Source organism: Salvelinus namaycush, chromosome 23, assembly GCF_016432855.1.
Source record: "Salvelinus namaycush isolate Seneca chromosome 23, SaNama_1.0, whole genome shotgun sequence".
Lineage (NCBI taxonomy): Eukaryota > Metazoa > Chordata > Actinopteri > Salmoniformes > Salmonidae > Salvelinus > Salvelinus namaycush.
Genome location: NC_052329.1, coordinates 31,372,088 through 31,390,772, shown reverse-complemented (window position 1 = coordinate 31,390,772; position 18,685 = coordinate 31,372,088). Strand labels below are relative to the sequence as shown.

Sequence of the window (18,685 nt, the reverse complement as noted above, 5' to 3'; positions counted from 1 at the left end):
TTGACCTCCAACTTCATCTGGCCCAACATGAGCAGCCTGATCAAGCTGTTTCTCAGGGGTAATTGCCTGGGTTCACTGGGCCCTGGGCAGCTCCAAGGCCTCTCAGCACTCACCTTCCTGGACCTCAGTGAGAACCACATGGAGGCCCTGCACCCAGGATCTCTCCAAGGACTTGGTCAATTGAAGACGCTCATTCTCACACTGAACCAGATCAACAGCCTGCAGTACGGGGCACTGAGTGGAGCCCCTGCACTCACTGACCTTCACCTGAGCAGCAACAGTATTGTGGAGTTTGAAGAAGGGGTGTTTGAGAACTCCTCCAAGTTGGTAAAGCTGATTTTGTCCAAGAACAACTTGGTTAGCATTGGGAATGGCACATTCAGGGGAGCAGTTAACCTGAGTCATCTGGACCTCAGTGGAAACAAGTTGGATTTTGTGCCCATTGCTGCCCTGAAGGATGTGTCACAGCTGCACAGCTTGTACCTCCAGAAGAACAGCATCACCTTCATACCAGAAGATGCTTTCTCTGAGCTCCGCCATCTAAGGATTTTGGTTTTGAATAATAACTGCCTGAGCAGAATAGCTGAGGACTCATTGAGCGGTCTAGCCCATCTCGGTCAATTGGATCTGAGCTACAATAACCTCCAATCCCTCCCCTCTGAAGTGTTTCAATATCTAGGCAGACTGGAGCTCCTGGATCTCTACCACAACAACCTGACATACCTTCCAGAGGACCTGTTTCACAACCTAACTAGGCTGAGAGAGCTGCAGCTTGACAGCAACAAGATCTCATCCATTCCACCAGGGCTCTTTCACATGTCGTCTAAGCTAAGGGAACTCCAGCTGGCCAACAATCAGATAGCTGACCTCCACAAAGCCTTGTTCTTCAGGCTGAGGAGCCTACGGAAACTCTACCTGGACAACAACGTACTAAGCAAGATTCCCAGAGGCCTATTCCACAAGACCAAGAGCCTTAGGGAGCTACAGTTAGACAATAACCACCTCAGGTCTCTCGCTAGGTCCATCTTCCATGGTCTGGCTAAACTCCACTCCCTGAAGCTCTTCAACAACCGTCTCAAAGTTATTCACCCTGAGCAGTTTTCCAACCTTGGTGAACTGAGAGAGCTCCTGTTGAATGAAAACCTGATCGAAGATCTTCCAAAAGGCTTATTTTCTGAGCTTCGAAGCCTCAAGATTCTGGATTTGGACAACAACCGCCTCACAGCACTGGCTCCTACAGGCTTTGATGGGTTAGGTGCCCTAAAGGAGCTTCATCTCAGCTTCAACCAGCTTCGTTATCTCCCATATGCCACCTTCTACTCCCTGGATGATTTACGTAGACTCCTTCTCCAGAACAACCGCTTGGTGTCCTTGCACGCTCAAGTCTTCGCCCCCCTGGCCGACTTACAGGAGCTTGACTTGGACAACAACCAGATTGAACTGTTACACCCTGACATGTTTCAAGGCCTTCCCCACCTCCAGAAACTGCACCTGAAATCAAACCGCCTCAGTACTCTTGTGAATGGGACACTGGAGCCTCTGGAGAGCCTGAAGGTCCTCCACCTGGAGGGGAACCCCTGGGACTGCTCTTGCAGATCACCCATTCTGTACATCAATAACTGGATCATCAACAATACCCAGAAGCTACAGGACGAACCCATGTGTTCCTCACTCAACCGACCCATTTCACAGCCTGCACACTTATTAAAACCCTGTGTGAGCGTTGCATGCTGCCCCAGAAGCAAATTTCCCCTAGAGATGCTGACAGTGCTTACAGCTTGGCTTCTTGGTATTGTTTTTCTGTGACTTCCTTTTGCGGTTTCTTTCCTGTTTTCAGATGGTTATGTTTATTGCTTTCATGCAACTGTCTATTGCAAATGCACTCTAAAGAATCTAAGTTGATGTAGTGTAAAGATTAAAATACCATGGAATTATGTTTTTAAATAAACAAAGAAACGTCCTTTAAACAAAAAAAGAAACGTCCTCTCACTGTCAACTGCTTTTATTTTCAGCATACTTAACATGTGTAAATATGTGTATGAACATAACAAGATTCAACCCCTGAGACATAAACTGAACAAGTTTCACAGACATGTGACTAACAGAAATGTAACATTGTGTCCCTGAACAAAGGGGAGGGGGGGTCAAAATCAAAAGTAACAGTCAGTATCTGGTGTGGCCACCAGCTGCAGTGCATCTCCTCCTCATGGACTGCACCAGATTTGCCAGTTCTTGCTGTGAGATGTTACCCCACTCTTCTACCAAGGCACCTGCAAGTTCCCGGACATTTCTGTGGGGAATGGTCCTAGCCCACACCCTCCGATCCAACAGGTCCCAGACGTGCTCAATGGGATTGAGATCCGTGCTCTTTGCTGGCCATGGCAGAACACTGACATTCCTGTCTTGCAGGAAATCATGCACAGAACGAGCAATGTGGCTGGTGGCATTGTCATACTGGAGGGTCATGTCAGGATGAGCCTGCAGGAAGGGTACCACATGAGGGAGGAGGATGTCTTCCCTGTAACGCACAGCGTTGAGATTGCCTGCAATGACAACAAGCTCAGTCCGATGACGCTGTGACACACCGCCCCAAAGCATGACGGACCCTCCACCTCCAAATCGATCCCGCTCCAGAGTACAGGCCTCGGTGTAACACTCATTCCTTCGACGATAAACGTGAATCCGACCATCACCCCCCGGTGAGACAAAACCGTGACTCGTCAGTGAAGAGCACTTTTTGCTCGTTCTGTCTGGTCCAGCGACGGTGGGTTTGTGCCCATAGGCGACGTTGTTGCCGGTGATATCTGGTGAGGACCTGCCTTACAACAGGCCTACAAGCCCTCAGTCCAGTATCTCTTAGTCTATTGCGGACAGTCTGAGCACTGATGGAGGGATTGTGCGTTCCTGGTGTAACTCGGGTAGTTGTTGTTGCCATCCTGTACCTGTCCTGCAGGTGTGATGTTCGGATGAACCGATCCTGTGCAGGTGTTGTTACACGTGGTCTGCCACTGCGAGGACGATCAGCTGTCCATCCTGTTTCCCTGTAGCGCTGTCTTAGGCGTCTCACAGTACGGACATTGCAATTTATTGCCCTGGCGACATCTGCAGTCCTCATGCCTCCTTGCAGCATGCGTAAAGCACGTTCACGCAGATGAGCAGAAACCCTGGGCATCTTTCTTTTGGTGTTTTTCAGAGTCAGTAGAAATGCCTCTTTAGTGTCCTAAGTTTTCATAACTGTGAGCTTAATTGCCTACCATCTGTAAGCTGTTCCACAGGTGCATGTTCATTAATTGTTTATGGTTCATTGAACAAGTATGGGAAACAGTGTTTAAACCCTTTACAATGAAGATCTGTGAAGTTATTTGGATTTCTACTAATTATCTTTGAAAGACAGGGTCATGAAAAAGGGACATTTCTTTTTTTGCTGAGTTTATTTTGTTTTTCTTTTAAATAAAAGTAACTACTTCATTTCATTTCTTGAAATGTTATATCTGCCATAATGTGGGATCTTGACGTGAATTAGACTCAAAGGAGTGTTGTTCAGAGTTAATAAACTTAAGGCATTTATTGTATAATGTATGACTAATTGCCCATTCATGGATACAAAACATACATACTCTCTCCAACTCCAGACATGCAGTCGGACACTCAGAGATACAACTGCTCGGGCTTCTGAATGCCACTAGACATCACTGCGTACCCACTGTGCAGAGTCAAAGATACATTAGCCTACAAGTGCTGAGGGGCATTATTGCTGAGTATTCGTGAGTGAGCCTTGAGTCAACCTTTTATGAGGTTGAATGTGTTTAACCCTAAATTAAAAGAAATTAAGGAAACTGTGGAACATGGGGTCAGGTCAGGCTCCCTAACAGAAGAACACATGAGGTTTGGTCCCTCACTTCCTGCACTGCATTCTAGGTGGGGTGCTGCTGAAGAGTGGCTGGGTGGCTAGAAAGTTCCCCTTAATCTAAATGACAAATGATCTGCTATTAAGTACATTGAGTATGTCAGAAAACTTTGGGGAAAATATCCAAAGGTCTTTGGTCTTGGTGAGTTTGGTCAGTAAACATAGAAATACTGCCATGCCCAATTTGACTTACAGGCAGCAAATGTAGACTTTTGATTTTCATGAATTAGGTTACCAGTGGAAACAGGTTAGATTATGTGCCCATTGCTGCCCTCAAGGATGTCACTGCACTCCTTCTCCAGAACAACCGCTTGGTGTCCTTGCACGCTCAAGTTTTCGCCCCCCTGGCCGACTTACAGGAGCTTGACTTGGACAACAACCAGATCGAACTGTTACACCCTGACATGTTTCAAGGCCTTCCCCACCTCCAGAAACTGCACCTGAAATCAAACCGCCTCAGTACTCTTGTGAATGGGACACTGGAGCCTCTGGAGAGCCTGAAGGTCCTCCACCTGGAGGGGAACCTCTGGGACGGCTCTTGCAGATCACCCATTCTGTACAGTGGCAAGAAAAAGTATGTGAACCCTTTGGAATTACCTGGATTTCTACATAAATTGGTCATCAAATTTGATCTGATCTTCATCTAAGTCACAACAATAGACAACCATAGTGTGCTTAAACTAATAACACGCAAAGTATTGTATTTTTCTTGTCTATATTGAATACATAATTTAAACATTCACAGTATAGGTTGGGGAAAGTATGTGAACCCCTAGGCTAATGACTTCTCCAAAAGCTAATTGGAGTTAGGAGTCAGCTAATCTGGAGTCCAATCAATGAGACGAGATTGGAGATGTACGTTAGAGCTGCCTTGCCCTATAAAAAACACTGCTATTCACAAGAAGCATTGCCTTATGTGAACCATGCCTTAAACAAAAGAGATCTCAGAAGAGCTAAGATTAAGAATTGTTGACTTGCATAAAGCTGGAAAGGTTTCCAAAAGTATCTCTAAAAGCCTTGACGTTCATCAGTCCACGGTAAGACAAATTGTCTATAAATGGAGAAAGTTCCGCACTGTTGCTACTTTCCATAGGAGTGGCCGTCCTGCTATGACTACAAGAGCACAGTGCAGAATGCTAAAGGAGGTTAAGAAGAATCCTAGAGTGTCAGCTAGACTTACAGAAATCTCTGGAAGATGCTAACATCTCTGTTGACGAGTCTACAATACATAAAACACTAAACAAGAATGGTGTTCATGGGAGGACACCACGGAAGAATCCACTGCTGTCCAAAAAAAACATTGCTGCACGTCTGAAGTTTGCAAAAGTGCACCTGGATGTTTCACAGCGCTACTGGCAAAATATTCTGTGGAGAGATGAAATTACTGTTGAGTTGTTTGGAAGGAACACACAACACTATGTGTGGAGATAAAAAAGGCACAGCACTTCAACATCAAAACCTCATCCCAACTGTAAAGTATGGTGGAGGGAGCGTCGTGATTTGGGGCTGCTTTGCTGCCTCAAGGCCTGGACAGCTTGCTATCATTGATGGAAAAATGTATTCCCAAGTTTATCAAGACATTTTGCAAGAGAATGTTAGGCTGTCTGCCAATTGAAGCTCATCAAAAGTTGGGTGATGCAACAGGACAACGACCCAAAACACGGAAGTAAATCAACAACAGAATGGCTTCAACAGAAGAAAATACACCTTCTGGAGTGGCCCAGTTAGAGTCCTGACCTCAACCCGATTGAGATGCTGTGGCATGACATCAAGAGAGCAATTCACACCAGACATCCCAAGAATATTGCTGAACTGAAACAGTTTTGTAAAGAGGAATGGTTCCTCCTGACCGTTGTGCAGGTCTGATCCGCAACTACAGAAAACGTTTGTTTGAGGTTATTGCTGCCAAAGGAGGGTCAACCAGTTATTAAAGGGTTCACATACTTTTCCCACCCTGCACTGTGAATGTTTACACGGTGTGTTCAATAAAGACATGAAAACGTATATTTGTTTGTGTGTTATTAGTTTAAGCAGACTGTTTGTCTATTGTTGTGACCTAGATGATCAGATCAAACTTTATGACCAAATTATGCAGAAATCCAGGTATTTCCAAAGGGTTTACATACTTTTTCTTGCCACTGTACATCAGTAACTGGATCATCAACAACACCCAGAAGCTACAGGGTGAACCCATGTGTTCCTCACTCAACCGACCCATTTCACAGCCTGCACACTTATTACAGCTCTGTGTGAGCTTTGCATGCTGCCTGAGAAACAAATTTCCCCTAGAGATGCTGACAGTGCTTACAGCTTGGCTTCTAGGTATTGGTTTTCTGTGACTTCCTTCTGCAGTTTCTTTCTTGTTTTCAGATGGTTATGTTTATTGCTTTCATGCAACTGTCTATTGCAAATGCACTGTAAAGAATCTAAGATTAAAATACCACAGAATTATGTTTTTAAACACTTTATTGAAAATTCATACTTTTATTTTTATTTCATTTCTTGATGATTTACAATATCTGCCATAATGTGAGATCTTGATGTGAATTAGACTCAAAGGAGTGTTGTTCAGAGTTAAACTTAAGGCATTTACTGTATAATGTATGACTAATTGCCCATCGATGGATACAAAACATACATACTCTCTCCAACTTGAGACATGCAGTCGCACACTCAGAGATACAACTGTTCGCGCTTCTAAATGCCATTAGACATCACTGCGTACACACGGTACAGAGTCAAAGATACATTAGCCTACAAGTGCTGAGGGGCATTATTGCTGAGTATTCGTGAGTGAGCCTTGAGTCAACTTTGAGGTTGAACGTGATTAACCCTAAATTGAAATAAATTAAGGAAACTGTGGAACATGGGGTCAGAGGTCAGGCGGCCTAACAGCAGGACACGAGGTTTGATCCCTCACCTCCTGCACTACATTCTAGGGTGCTGCTGAAGAGCAGCTAGGAAGCGCCCCTTAATTTATATGACAAGGTATCTCCTATTATGTGCATGGAGTACGTGAGCGAACCTTGGGGGGAAAAAAACTAAGTTCTTTGGTCTTGGTGAGTTTGGTCAAAACATATAAATTCTACCATGCCCAATGTGACTGACAGGCAGCAAATGTAGACTTTTAATTTTCAGGAATGAGGATCGGAGGGAAGGATGATCATTGATGGGTGCGAGGCAGACCACCATAACCACATATTAAATGAATTAATCAATGTAAAGTGTACAACAATATTAGGAACATATTTAATTGATTACACTATGAGGATTTGCAAATTTGAAGTGCCCAAGGTAACCTTACATGAATTATGAATATGCAGACAAAACAGATTGCTCAACCATTTCACTGAATCACAGCACATCAACTTCTAATAGTGCGGAAGATAATAATCTTCACGTCACACTTCTTTTCAAATCACCTACAGCGTTACCTTGGCCTATTCATAGATTTTTTAAACTAGTTTGGCTCGATTCAGGAAACTGTCTCACATCCACTTTCCTCTTGGAAGGGAAGAGAGCATGGCACAGTTCTATCATAGTGACATTGGCTGAGGTATGGCAACACAGTTGCTAGTAATGTATACCTCTAAATGGGAGGCACACCACCAGTCCACAGTCAAGAGTCTGCTCATGGAGGAATTCATGCATTGATACAATTGTAATTAATTTCATGTGAACTAGATGATCTGCTAGAACAGTGCCAAAAATGGACGGAAAAATAGGTTGGTTTTCCTGTTGCTTCTCCTTGTTACATAATATCCATGTGAGTCTTTGTGGAGTTGTGTAAATATATCAGTCACATCTGTGGCACTTTACATAGCGCCATAGAGGGACACCAACCTGCAGGGACACCAACCTGCAGGCACCCGATAATTTGAATCCTTAAAAAAAAGCAGCACACTAGCAGCTCCGATGCCATAAATGAATAACCAACTGCAAGCTGTCTTCATCAGGGTTTCAGGCATGTTTCGCTCTACTGACAAGCCACTCCCTTAAATACACATTTTCTTTCTCCCTCAATAACCCTTTAATTTGCTCAATATTATGTTGCAGCTGTTAGAGGGACTATATGCACAGATAGCAAGAACAACAAGTAATGCTTCAAAATATATACACAAAGGACTAATTTCAAGAGTTTTATTTACCATTGGCTCACAAATCTGAGACAGCAGTAATAAAAAGGTACACAAGACAAAAGGTTACAGATGTATATCCTTCTCAAATAAATGAGGCTTTGCTCCATTGAAAAGTTACTGGACCACCAGCCAATCCAAGTCCTTCTACCCAACAAAGGCAACTGGTTATTCATTTTTCAAAATCAAAGTTGATTTCGAAAACAAGTCATGTTTAAAATTAAATAATTTGAATAAGGCTGTTTTGACAACCAATCTTATCAGTACGCTTCATATGTCAGTATGCCACTCACTGACCTATAAATGCATTTTTAATGCCGAGACAATTGTTCAAACCAAGTAAGTGTGGTCCATCGCAATAAGAGGCTATGCCTATTGGTTTTAGATATAGTAACACTTGTGATCTTTCAGATTCCTCAGGTAGGAAAAACTCTTCCCGCATTTGTCGCACATGTAAAGTTTCTCTCCTGTGTGGATTTGTTTGTGGGCTTTGAGGCTGTTGCCCTGGTTGAAGCTCCTCCCACAGAGGTCACAGCTAAAAGGCTTCTCTCCAGTGTGTATCCGCTGGTGCCTGTTGAGGTTCCCAGTGTTGCTGAAACATTTCCCACACGTTTCACAGCTGAAAGGCTTCTCCCCAGTATGGACCGCCTGGTGGGTTTTCAGGCTGCTGTGTTGAGTGAACATCCTTCCACACACGTCACAGGTGAACGGTCTCTCCCCAGTGTGAGTTTTCATGTGTATGTTCAGGTAGCTGACCGACTTGAAGCTCTTGTTGCATAGGCCACAGCTGTGCGGCTTTTCCATAGTGTGGAGTTGCTGGTGCGATTTGAGGTGAGTGAGAGAACTGAGACTACTACCGCACACTGAGCACCTACAAGGCATCTCTGCTGTGTGAGTCTGAAGGTGTGTCTTGAGAGAGTTGACGCAAGCCAGGACTGTCCCGCACACCACACAGAGAAAGGCGCTCTCTCCTGCGTGGGTTCTTTGGTGCATTTTCAGAGCACTTCTTTGAATGAAACATTTCCCGCACGTCTCACAGGTAAATGGCCTCTCTCCTGTGTGGATCCGCTGGTGGCCTTTCAGAGTGTCTGCCTGGTTGAAGCTTTTCCCGCACGTATCGCAACGGAACGGTTTCTCACCCGTGTGTATACGCTGGTGCCTGTGGAGATTTCCTGGTATGCTGAAACTCTTCTTGCAGATCTCACAGCTGTATTTCCTCTCTCCCGTGTGGACGATCTGGTGCATCTTGAGACCGTGGGCCCGGTTAAAGCTCTTGCCACACTCGTCGCAGCGGAACGGTCTCAACCCTGCATGGAGTCTCTGATGATTCTTGAGCAGCTGCTTTAGGGTGAAAGCTTTACCACACTCGCCACAGGTGTGCGGTCTCTCTCCTGTGTGAAGCAGCTGGTGTGCATCCAAACTGCGTTTAAAGGAAAAACCTCTGCCGCACTGTTTGCAGTTAAAAGGTTTCTCCGCTGCTGCATGGATCGCCTGGTGAGCTTTCAGCTGGATCAGTTTGCTGAATGTCTTCCTGCAGTGCTTGCAGCTAAGGTGGTTCTCCTTTTTGGGCTTTGCCCGACGAGCCCCTGTGATCTTTGGATTTCTGAAACGCTTTGGCCCTGTGTCGCCACCTTTGTCCTTTGGGTCCGCTGTAGGGTTCTCTGGGTCACTCACCTCCTGGGCCTGGCTATCTAAAAAATGACTTGGGTCTGATGTGCTGTTGTACAGGTACTCTTCCAACCCTTCTTCTTTGATAATAACTGACTCGATCGTGTCCTCCATGTTGGAGTGCTGAGATGGAGAGGGAAAGCAGTTTGAGTCTGATCTATGTATAATGATATCATACAACAGAAATCACCAGAAAGGGATAAAATGCTTTAAATAATTAAATACAATTGGTACCAAATGGTGCATAATGATACTTGTGTGATAGATGCAGACAAGTAAATAGGTTATTACTTTCTGTACCCCCTAGTAATTCCAGACAGCTTTCCAAGAACTGAACCTTTAACAGAATATTGTCAGTTACACAAATAGACCTACCTCGTTTACAGTTGAGGGAAGTCTCCCTTTCCACAGGTGGAGGATGGGGGATCGTTTCACTTCTGCATCACCAGCGCAAAAGCCTGAAAAAGATTGCAGTCAAAATCAAAAATGTTTGCATTGAATTCAAAAGCACTGGTTTTAGTAACAGTGTGCAAAAGCAATCTAAAACCAGATTGATGGCCTATCTGAAATAATGCCAAGTCTCACCTGGTTGTGTGCCTTTTAACTGGTGGATGACCTTGACTTCACTGCAGCAGCCATTGGCTGATGTGTTCTCTTGTCCTCCACTCCCTTCTAAGACAGTCCTCAGTTCGGTCTCAATCGCATCTAGCCTCTTCTTCAAGTCCTCATTCTCAGTTTGACTCCGAGACACTTCCAGATGCAGAACAGAGGAGCACTCGTTGAATAGCTTGTAGATTTTGTCCACAGCCTCCTTAGCCAGTATCTCCATGAAAGAGGTCAACTGGGTCAACTGAGTGAAAAGAACAAAAGCAAGTTGAAGGCATACAGGTTATATTATTCACAGAACAAACTTCAGTTTACTTAACTAGCTAGCTACCATTATAAAACGTAGCTGACAAGTATTTCTGGCGATTATGATTCATTCACGCAATGGCATCAGTTAGAGCATGTCACATAAACAACGAAAGCTGGTGAGTTTGTTGCTGATGTTTTAGGGCCTGCTCTCTGTGATAACATTTTGTGCTGATAATTGGCCAGTAGCATTGTCACCAGCTTGTTCTATGCAAACGGTGCCGTCCCTTCTCTGAGCGCGCAACATTCTCTCTTTTTGACACTTAGGCCTCGGAGGTGTAAGTTCAGACTGAGGCTCAGAATAATCAGATGTCATCAGGATTCATTTCTTCCCCATCAGTGGTTTTCATTCAGATTTGGTAGCAAAGCTAACGCAGCATGTGCATCCATTTGTCTTGGTCTTCTTGCCATTGTAAATGATGCACGCCCTCACTGACTGTGTACTCCAAGGCCAGAGTTGACTGATAGGACTGCTTGGATTCGGTGGACTGATTATAATTACAATAGAATGGCCCACCCTGTTCTTAATTCACAAGTGGTGATTACACAATTATACATCGTCTGCTTCCCCTCGCTCATCAACTCACGCATTCGCCCCATCATACTTTACTTCATTTATTTGATCTGTTGTGATATGTGTGAATTTAGTTTAGGTTCAGTTGAGGCAATTATCGGGGTGATTATCAACTGCCCATTCAACTATTGGGAGCAGGGGCGCAGGCCCTACTGTCGGGAGGGGCAACCATTTAAAATGACATGCCCTCCTAAAACTGGTTATAATACTACTTCTGTTTGTGCTATTAAGATTATAACAACGACAGTGTGTTTTATAGACTTCTTAAGTAATAGTCAATGACAGAGAGGGGCATGACTTTAAAAATTAATGAGCAGTCCAAATGACTGCTTTACCGGTTCTAGTGTGTGTTTTATAGTAAAGACATGTAATTTAAACTGTAAAAATGTATTACCTTTTAATGTGGCATGAACACAACCAGTCATGCTTTCATCTGTGTCAAACAATACACTTCAAGTAAGTTACCTTCACACGCTCGTCCAAAAATTAATTCCAGCATCCGAAAAGTGTACCCGACAACTTTCCTTCAATTTGCAAGTGGCTGAAACTACCATATCACCGGAGACAGCATCCAAGCGATTGAAAAAGCACCTCTGTCGAAGTATTTGTAGCCCATGGCCAAAAAGAGTATGACATGCCATACTCTTTTTGTCCAGACATCATCATATACATGGGCTACAAATACTAAGACAGAGGGGCACCGTTTCGCACGCTCTGATGATTTATCTGAGATTGAGTCTTTCTGTAGGGACGTCTTGGTCAAATAAATTATCAATATTTTTATTTGGATTGCTGCACTGTTGGAACTAGCAGCACAAGCATTTCGCTACACCAGCAAAAAGATCTGATAATCTATTATTGAGAAGAGAATTGTATTGGATTCACCATGTGTACCATGTCTCCTAGAGGTCTGAATCAAGAGTTTGAGATCAGACAATTGATTACCTGAATATGTTACTTTAATTTGTCTTGCCTTACCGGTTACCCGCTTGGTCATTTTGTAAATATATATTATTTTCTGGAACCATTACATGCACCCATCTCATTATTTAAGATACACAAATGTTTTGGCACCCACCATGCTTCATGTCCGCAATGGTCATGTGAGGTGAAATGTTCACATCCCAAAATATACACACTCAGTGTGTGTTTGACCCGACGAAGATCCGTTTCGGGTAGCAACGCTGTCAATAAAGCGGTGAATTGGGAGCTTTAACAGTGTGGGGGCCTTCTTGTTCTATACTAGTATTCTTTATTAACCCAGCACCTATGTTTTTTAAAGATGTGTGTATGACCACAAACTTCTCTAAACACGTGTATGTGACCAATAAAATGTGATTTGATGTACGATCTGAACGCTGGCCCTGGGCTAAAGGATGGCACAGATTGTATTATATTGACCAGATACTATAGTGGCCGCTGTAACAATGAAATAGGCGGGATTATGACTTTGTGGCTGTGGTAACTAATGACGACCAGGTACCGCGCAAAGTTGCCAGGATGTCACGTGTCCTACTTATATCAGTAAACTTCTATTCGATCAAATAAACCAAATTCGATACTCATTGACCTCCATACAACAACGTTAAAAATGCCACCTGCTTGAGAACAGATTTTTGTGCCCAGTTACCCCGCTCGCTTCGCCTCTTCTTCGGGGACAGGTAACCCCAGTCCCCGGGTGCCAGTTTGGTGACACACTTTTGCCCCAGCAATAATCAACTAATCATGGTCTTCAGTTTAGAATGTAGCCAGATATTTATCTGGTATTGATGGTTTCATTTTAGCATCCAAACGCATTGTATGCAGCCGGCAATACACTGGTATCCCCGTGGACCGGTTCATACCTAAAACAGTTTTCATTCAACTGCAAAGGCATGGGTTATAGCTCTGTCATTCTCATTGATCTGTCACGCTCCTTGAAAACAAGACTAAGAAGCGGTAGATCTGTTCTATTTCTGTTTACAGTGCTTAAGTTTCGTTTTTGCATCTTTTACTTTCGTACACCAGCTACAGAAAATATTTCACAGTGGTTAACACTATACTGTGTTGTGTCACAAACTGAAATTAGGCGAAGTATTATAATTTTAGCCACCAGGAAATGGCGGCGCAATTTCTGCATAGCGCATCTTTAAGAATCAAAATGAAGCAAACAAAACGAAATGGGGAGGGCTCTTTTTGAATGTATCCAATAGCAACTCTCCTTTGCCTTTTCCGTCTGGAGTAAACGGTTTCGGCGTAATGATTACGCCCCAGGGTGGAGGCTGGAACCTCGGTATAATTGACTAGCAGGCTGGTTTACAAAATGCCGTACTTCACACAATCAGCAGATATACCTGTTCGTTTGGGGTTTCACTCGCGTTCTCTCCCGTTGTTGGCACTTCAGACGAGGCAGAACCCTCGATAACTTTGCTAATTTCTGTAACAGTCGCGCTGACCATTATCTCCAAAATGGATCCAATCTGTCCTTGCAAAAATGACATTTTTGTCGAAATCACAACGCACTTACAAATCTTTGTAAATATGCGCTATGTAACGTTAGCTACAAAATAAATGTAGCTAGTGCTGTTAGCAGTGTTGTTGTCCGACTGACCTGAAACACCTCGAACGGCATACGTCACATGTTCTTCCGGGTCGAGGCGTGGATTTTTATTGGTTACAGCAGCCACAAAGTCAATGTGGCTATATCGTAAAAATTCATGAAAAAAACATTTGCTTCTTGGTCTTGATTTAAGGTTAGGGACATATCCACATTTACTTGGCGGGATGGGCTGGTCCGACTCAAGGTGTCATAAAAAATGCACCCCTCTTCCCAACATTAAACATATTTTCACATGACCCTCCTTTTGTATTGTAAAATAAATGGAACACCCTCCCCCCTCATTTAATTAACTCGAAATAATGTTTCCGACCCAAAATAACAATAACTGTAGTGACCCTGTGTTTATAAACGGATATCGAATTTGCCACTCCAACATGCTTTTGTGGCACTGTCAATGCCATAATCAAATCAAACCATACAGGGCCAGAATATTGAGGGTTTTCCGACCACCACAGAGGTCACTGTTTCATTACGTCACAGTCAGAGTCGAGTCGGCTGCAGACAATGATCAGCTAGGGGGGAGAAAAAAAAGATTTACTTCATTTTGATGCCATATTTATAATTATATAAAATCTATGCAACAAATTACCACCAACAGGATTCTGTGGCAATGCACCACACAACCAATAAACAAAGCATACCGACTACTTAGGGCACTTCAATATCATGTTTTGCGTTTTCAACACCACAGTAAAAGAGACTCTGTAAATCTCGACAAACAGAAAATACATCCCTCCCTACCTTGTAGGCTTACCAAGTATTGAAGGCTTGGCAATCTCACTTTTTGGTGTTTTGTAACAGATGTCTCTTCCATTCATCAATTGGCTGCTGCAGTTTGGATTGATGTATTTTAACTGACAAATAAAATCAATATACACACATTTTTTTTTTAAGTGACCCGGATTCCACAAAGTCAGGGACTCATATACAATTACATAAATAGACACATTACAGACACAGAGAGGAGAAGTTTAAGTACAATTCTTACAAGCTTGTTTGACTGGTAACTTATTCTTTAGATGTTTGGGGCTGCAGGTAAACCATGATATGGCGGCATAATCAAAGTGAAACTGGACTACAGCACTTGCCAGAGTCTTTAAGGTGTCTATAGCTAGGTTTTCATCCAAATGGCCACAGATTTTCATGCGAATATTCTAAAATCCTAATAAAACCAATATGCCATTTCCATTTCAGAGTTTAGGAAAATTTGGCACCGGACAACATGGGGGAATATTTTTTAATTAACAAGACATCCATATGCAGATCCGACCTGGCACAGCCGGCACCATCAATAAACGAGCGATGTTGACCAAATTAGCCACATTTACTTGTCCTTAAAACAGCTATAACAAATTACAAAAACGCAATTCCTTGTGTTTCGATGTGTAGCATATGCAAAACATTATAGCCTATTTTTAAGGCTACTTTCATAAACTCAAATTTTCCACTTCACAGTTAAATTGTCAGAGATTTGAGTATTAAAATGTATCAGGGCAGAGCAAGATTGACACTCCAGCCTTTGGTAGCCTTCTTGCCCACTCGAATTTCGCTCAGGGCATACCCGGCTCAGTATGCATTTGTAGTCTACTTGTGTGCTGCTATAGCCCCTTGCTTTTGCTACTGTCATGGAATTCACAAAATATTTTCAAAAAGAAAACGATAAAACACACAGGTGCAAAAATCAAGGTGACTTACAAAGATGAGGAGCAAGAGAGGGAGTGCGGTGATGTAGTGTCCACAACTAAAGAATCATTGTGGAATCCCAAAAACATGGTGGTTTACTTACTACGTGCACATGCTAAAAGAAAGGAATGAGGTGGGTAGCTAATTAAGCGTGTCTATCACGCCTGCTCCTGCTCTACCCAGCGTCAGGCTCCCCAGCGTTACGCACACCTGCCACCATCATTACGAAAACCTGCCTTCCCCCATCACGCGCATCAGCGATTATTGGACTCAATCACCTCTGTCATTACCTCCCCTATATCTGTCTGTTCCCCCACTGCAGCGTTGATTGTCATATGTCCTTGTATACCCATGTGCTGATGCTGTTCCGATTAAAAGTTTAACTCCCTGTACCTGCTTCTCTATGCAAGGGTCTGTTCTTACAGTGTCATTGTAGCAAAGTATTTATAAACTAAAAATCATATCTCTTAAGTTTCCTTGATACAATAGGCCATAATTGATTTTGGCCCAATAGACCTGGCATATTCCAACTTTCAATGAGCTTTCTGTTTTGATTTGGTTATTTTGCCTAAAAACCTTTAGGCATATATATATATATATATATATATATATATATATATATATATATATATACACATTTAAAAAAACTCTGCATCTCTGCCCAGCCTGGCAAGAGTGGCCAAAAGGGTGTTTAACATCCCCAGTGGCTCTGCAAGCGGGTATTCTCCAGTGCAAGCCTGCTCTCCAGGCACCATCGCATGAGCCTGAAGCCACAGACTCTGGCCAAACTGGTGTTTCTAAAAATGAATTCAAAGTCACTGTAGACTGAGCCTAATAAGGCATTTTTCATTTAATTTCTATTTAATTCTAAGTCACTGAGTATATATGCGCAATTTATAGACTATAATGATTTAATACAACAAAATGTTGTTTAAATGCAGAGCAACCTCTACCAGCCTAGTGTGTCGCACTGGCAAATGCTTCACAATGTATTTCTTTATAGGCTATAGCGTCTGCTATACAGATATAGATGTATAGACAGAGGCTAATTCATACATTTTCAATCAGAATATATTTTATAAAGATAAGCATTATAATGTTAGATTATAGGAGTAACTCTGGTAGGTCTGAAACAGTCTTCCTCACCTCAAGTTCAACTGTCGGAGCCAGTGCCGGGGCGCACTACCTTCATATTGTAGCGACCCGCACAGACAGCTGTGTGTTATGTGTTAGGCTAGTAGATGGTTGTGTTGTACCTACCAGTACCCAGTGTTCGCGGGGTCCGACATGTCAATCAACCTGCTATCTGCCAATCACGGGAATGCCTGGAATGTTCTGATGCCGGGCATCCTGGCGGTTGGCAGAGTGGCGTGGAGGGGGGTTGTCCAGGGGGATGGAGCATTGGAAGTTAAGACCAGGTTTAGCCTTTGTTCTCTCTCTTTTACGTCTGGGCTTCACAAGAGAAGGTCACGATTGGCTTGTGGGTTATCTTTCATTTAATTTGGCGTGGGCTACGGCCAAACAGTAGCCTGTGTAAAGTTGGTTTAATAAACCGTCCATTCGTAAACTCAATCCTCTGTCTGGACAGTTGTTCTTTTATGATCTAGTCAGGTCATTACAATATCATAGGCCTACAGTATCTAAAGCTTAATAATGGCCACATCATACCAAAACTTCAAAAACGCCATTGTTTATTTAAGTGATAATGCCAGAGAAGCCGGTGTTTGGAGGATATATTGGCACGGGTGTTATTAGGTCCGAAACGAAGTCCAGGGCCAGCAAACCGTATCCTCCAAACATCAGCTTCGAGGGCATTATTACTTTTATACAACGGGTTTCCAACATATTCAAATAATGATTTACATATTTTTATAAAAAAATGTTATTTTGATACATTTATTCATACTATTTCATCCTTCCACAACATATAGTCCCGACACTAATCTAGGGTTGCTAGAGACGCGACCCAGTCTTTTTGTTCTTGATCTATGGACTCGACCCAGTCGTTTGTTCTAAATGTTCCAATGCCGTACTGGCTGGCAACGTTCTTATCCCCTGCTTGCTAGCTAACCAACTACGGCTAATTTACAGTCATGTCAAACAGTGCAGTCAAAATAACAGCAAAGTAGCTTCATTTGCATTTGTTTAAGCTGTTATCTAGTGACATTTATTTGGATGAACAATGAGACGCGATTTCGCCTGGCATAGAAAATGTGCTCACTCATCACGACACTGTTGTTCCGAAAAGCTAGCCAACAACACAGCTACAGTAACACAATCACTTCAAACTGAAGCTGGAAAGACTGTAAATGATCTAATTTTCATTTTACCTTTGTTCAATTGTCATTCTTTTGTATATATCCATCAAAATGATGCCAACTGATTCATGATTTCGACTGGCTCGTTCCGACACGTTCATTACTAATGTCACACCCTGATCAGTTTCACCTGTCCTCGTTATTGTCTCCACCCCCTCCAGGTGTCGCTTGTTTTACCCAGTGTATTTATCCCTGTGTTGCCTGTTTCTCTGTCCTAGTTTAGTCTTGCATGTTTCCAAGTCAACCAGCGGTTTTCCGTTCGCCTGCTTTTTGCAGTCTCCTTTTTCTAGTCCTCCCGGTTTTGACCCTTGCCTGTTTTCTGGACTTTGTACCCGCCTGCCTGACCACGAGCCTGTCTGCCACTGTACCTCCTGAACTCTGATCTGGTTTTTACCTGTCCATGACCATTCTCTTGCCTACCTCTTTGGATTAACAAACATTGTAAGACTCCAACCATCTGCCTCCTGTGTCTGCATCTGGGTCTCGCCTTGATAATTATGGGACAGCAGGAGAATGAATTTCAATATTTTAAAAAACATTAAATGACAGACAGTAAGGTTTATACATATCTTCTGTTAAACTAAATGTTAGTCTTAAAGAGATGTCTAGATACTTTTTATCGTGGAGATCAAGTTTATAAATTGCCTGGCTGGGCTGATGAGACCGTGTATTGAGCAGTCAGATGGAACAGAGTAAATAGGCATCTTTAACGTCAAAGATTTAGCCGTGGCAACTTGTGGAATAGACACGGGATGGAATGCAGTTTTAACCAATCAGAATTAGACCCACCTGTTGTATAAAAGGAAAATACGAGCAGATGAGTGAATGTAAACCAGGGGAGAGAAAATAAAATCTCACTACCCTCCCCAAAGCAAAAAAAACAACATT

At 43.0% G+C, this 18,685-nt stretch overlaps 2 protein-coding genes across 3 annotated transcripts; one reads left to right on the top strand and one right to left on the bottom strand.

Moving 5' to 3' along the window:
* The first annotated feature begins 27 nt into the window (after positions 1–27).
* LOC120018100 (insulin-like growth factor-binding protein complex acid labile subunit) lies at positions 28–1,929 on the top strand. The gene has a single exon (XM_038961086.1). The coding sequence runs from the start codon at positions 28–30 to the stop codon at positions 1,804–1,806; it is 1,779 nt and encodes a 592-aa protein (XP_038817014.1). The 3' UTR covers positions 1,807–1,929.
* Positions 1,930–8,033: 6,104 nt separating this feature from the next.
* Positions 8,034–18,086, bottom strand: LOC120018296 (gastrula zinc finger protein XlCGF26.1-like). Of its 2 annotated transcripts, none has more exons than XM_038961424.1 (4): positions 17,810–18,086; positions 10,297–10,561; positions 10,087–10,169; positions 8,034–9,834 (listed from the first exon to the last, which is right to left on the bottom strand). In XM_038961424.1, the coding sequence occupies exons 2-4, from the start codon at positions 10,538–10,540 to the stop codon at positions 8,425–8,427; spliced, it is 1,737 nt and encodes a 578-aa protein (XP_038817352.1). In that variant the 5' UTR covers positions 10,541–10,561; positions 17,810–18,086; the 3' UTR covers positions 8,034–8,424. The 2 variants fall into 2 exon arrangements, with proteins under 2 accessions (XP_038817352.1, XP_038817351.1); XM_038961423.1 differs by lacking the exon at positions 17,810–18,086 and adding an exon at positions 13,531–14,270.
* Between the last annotated feature and the right edge of the window lie 599 nt (positions 18,087–18,685).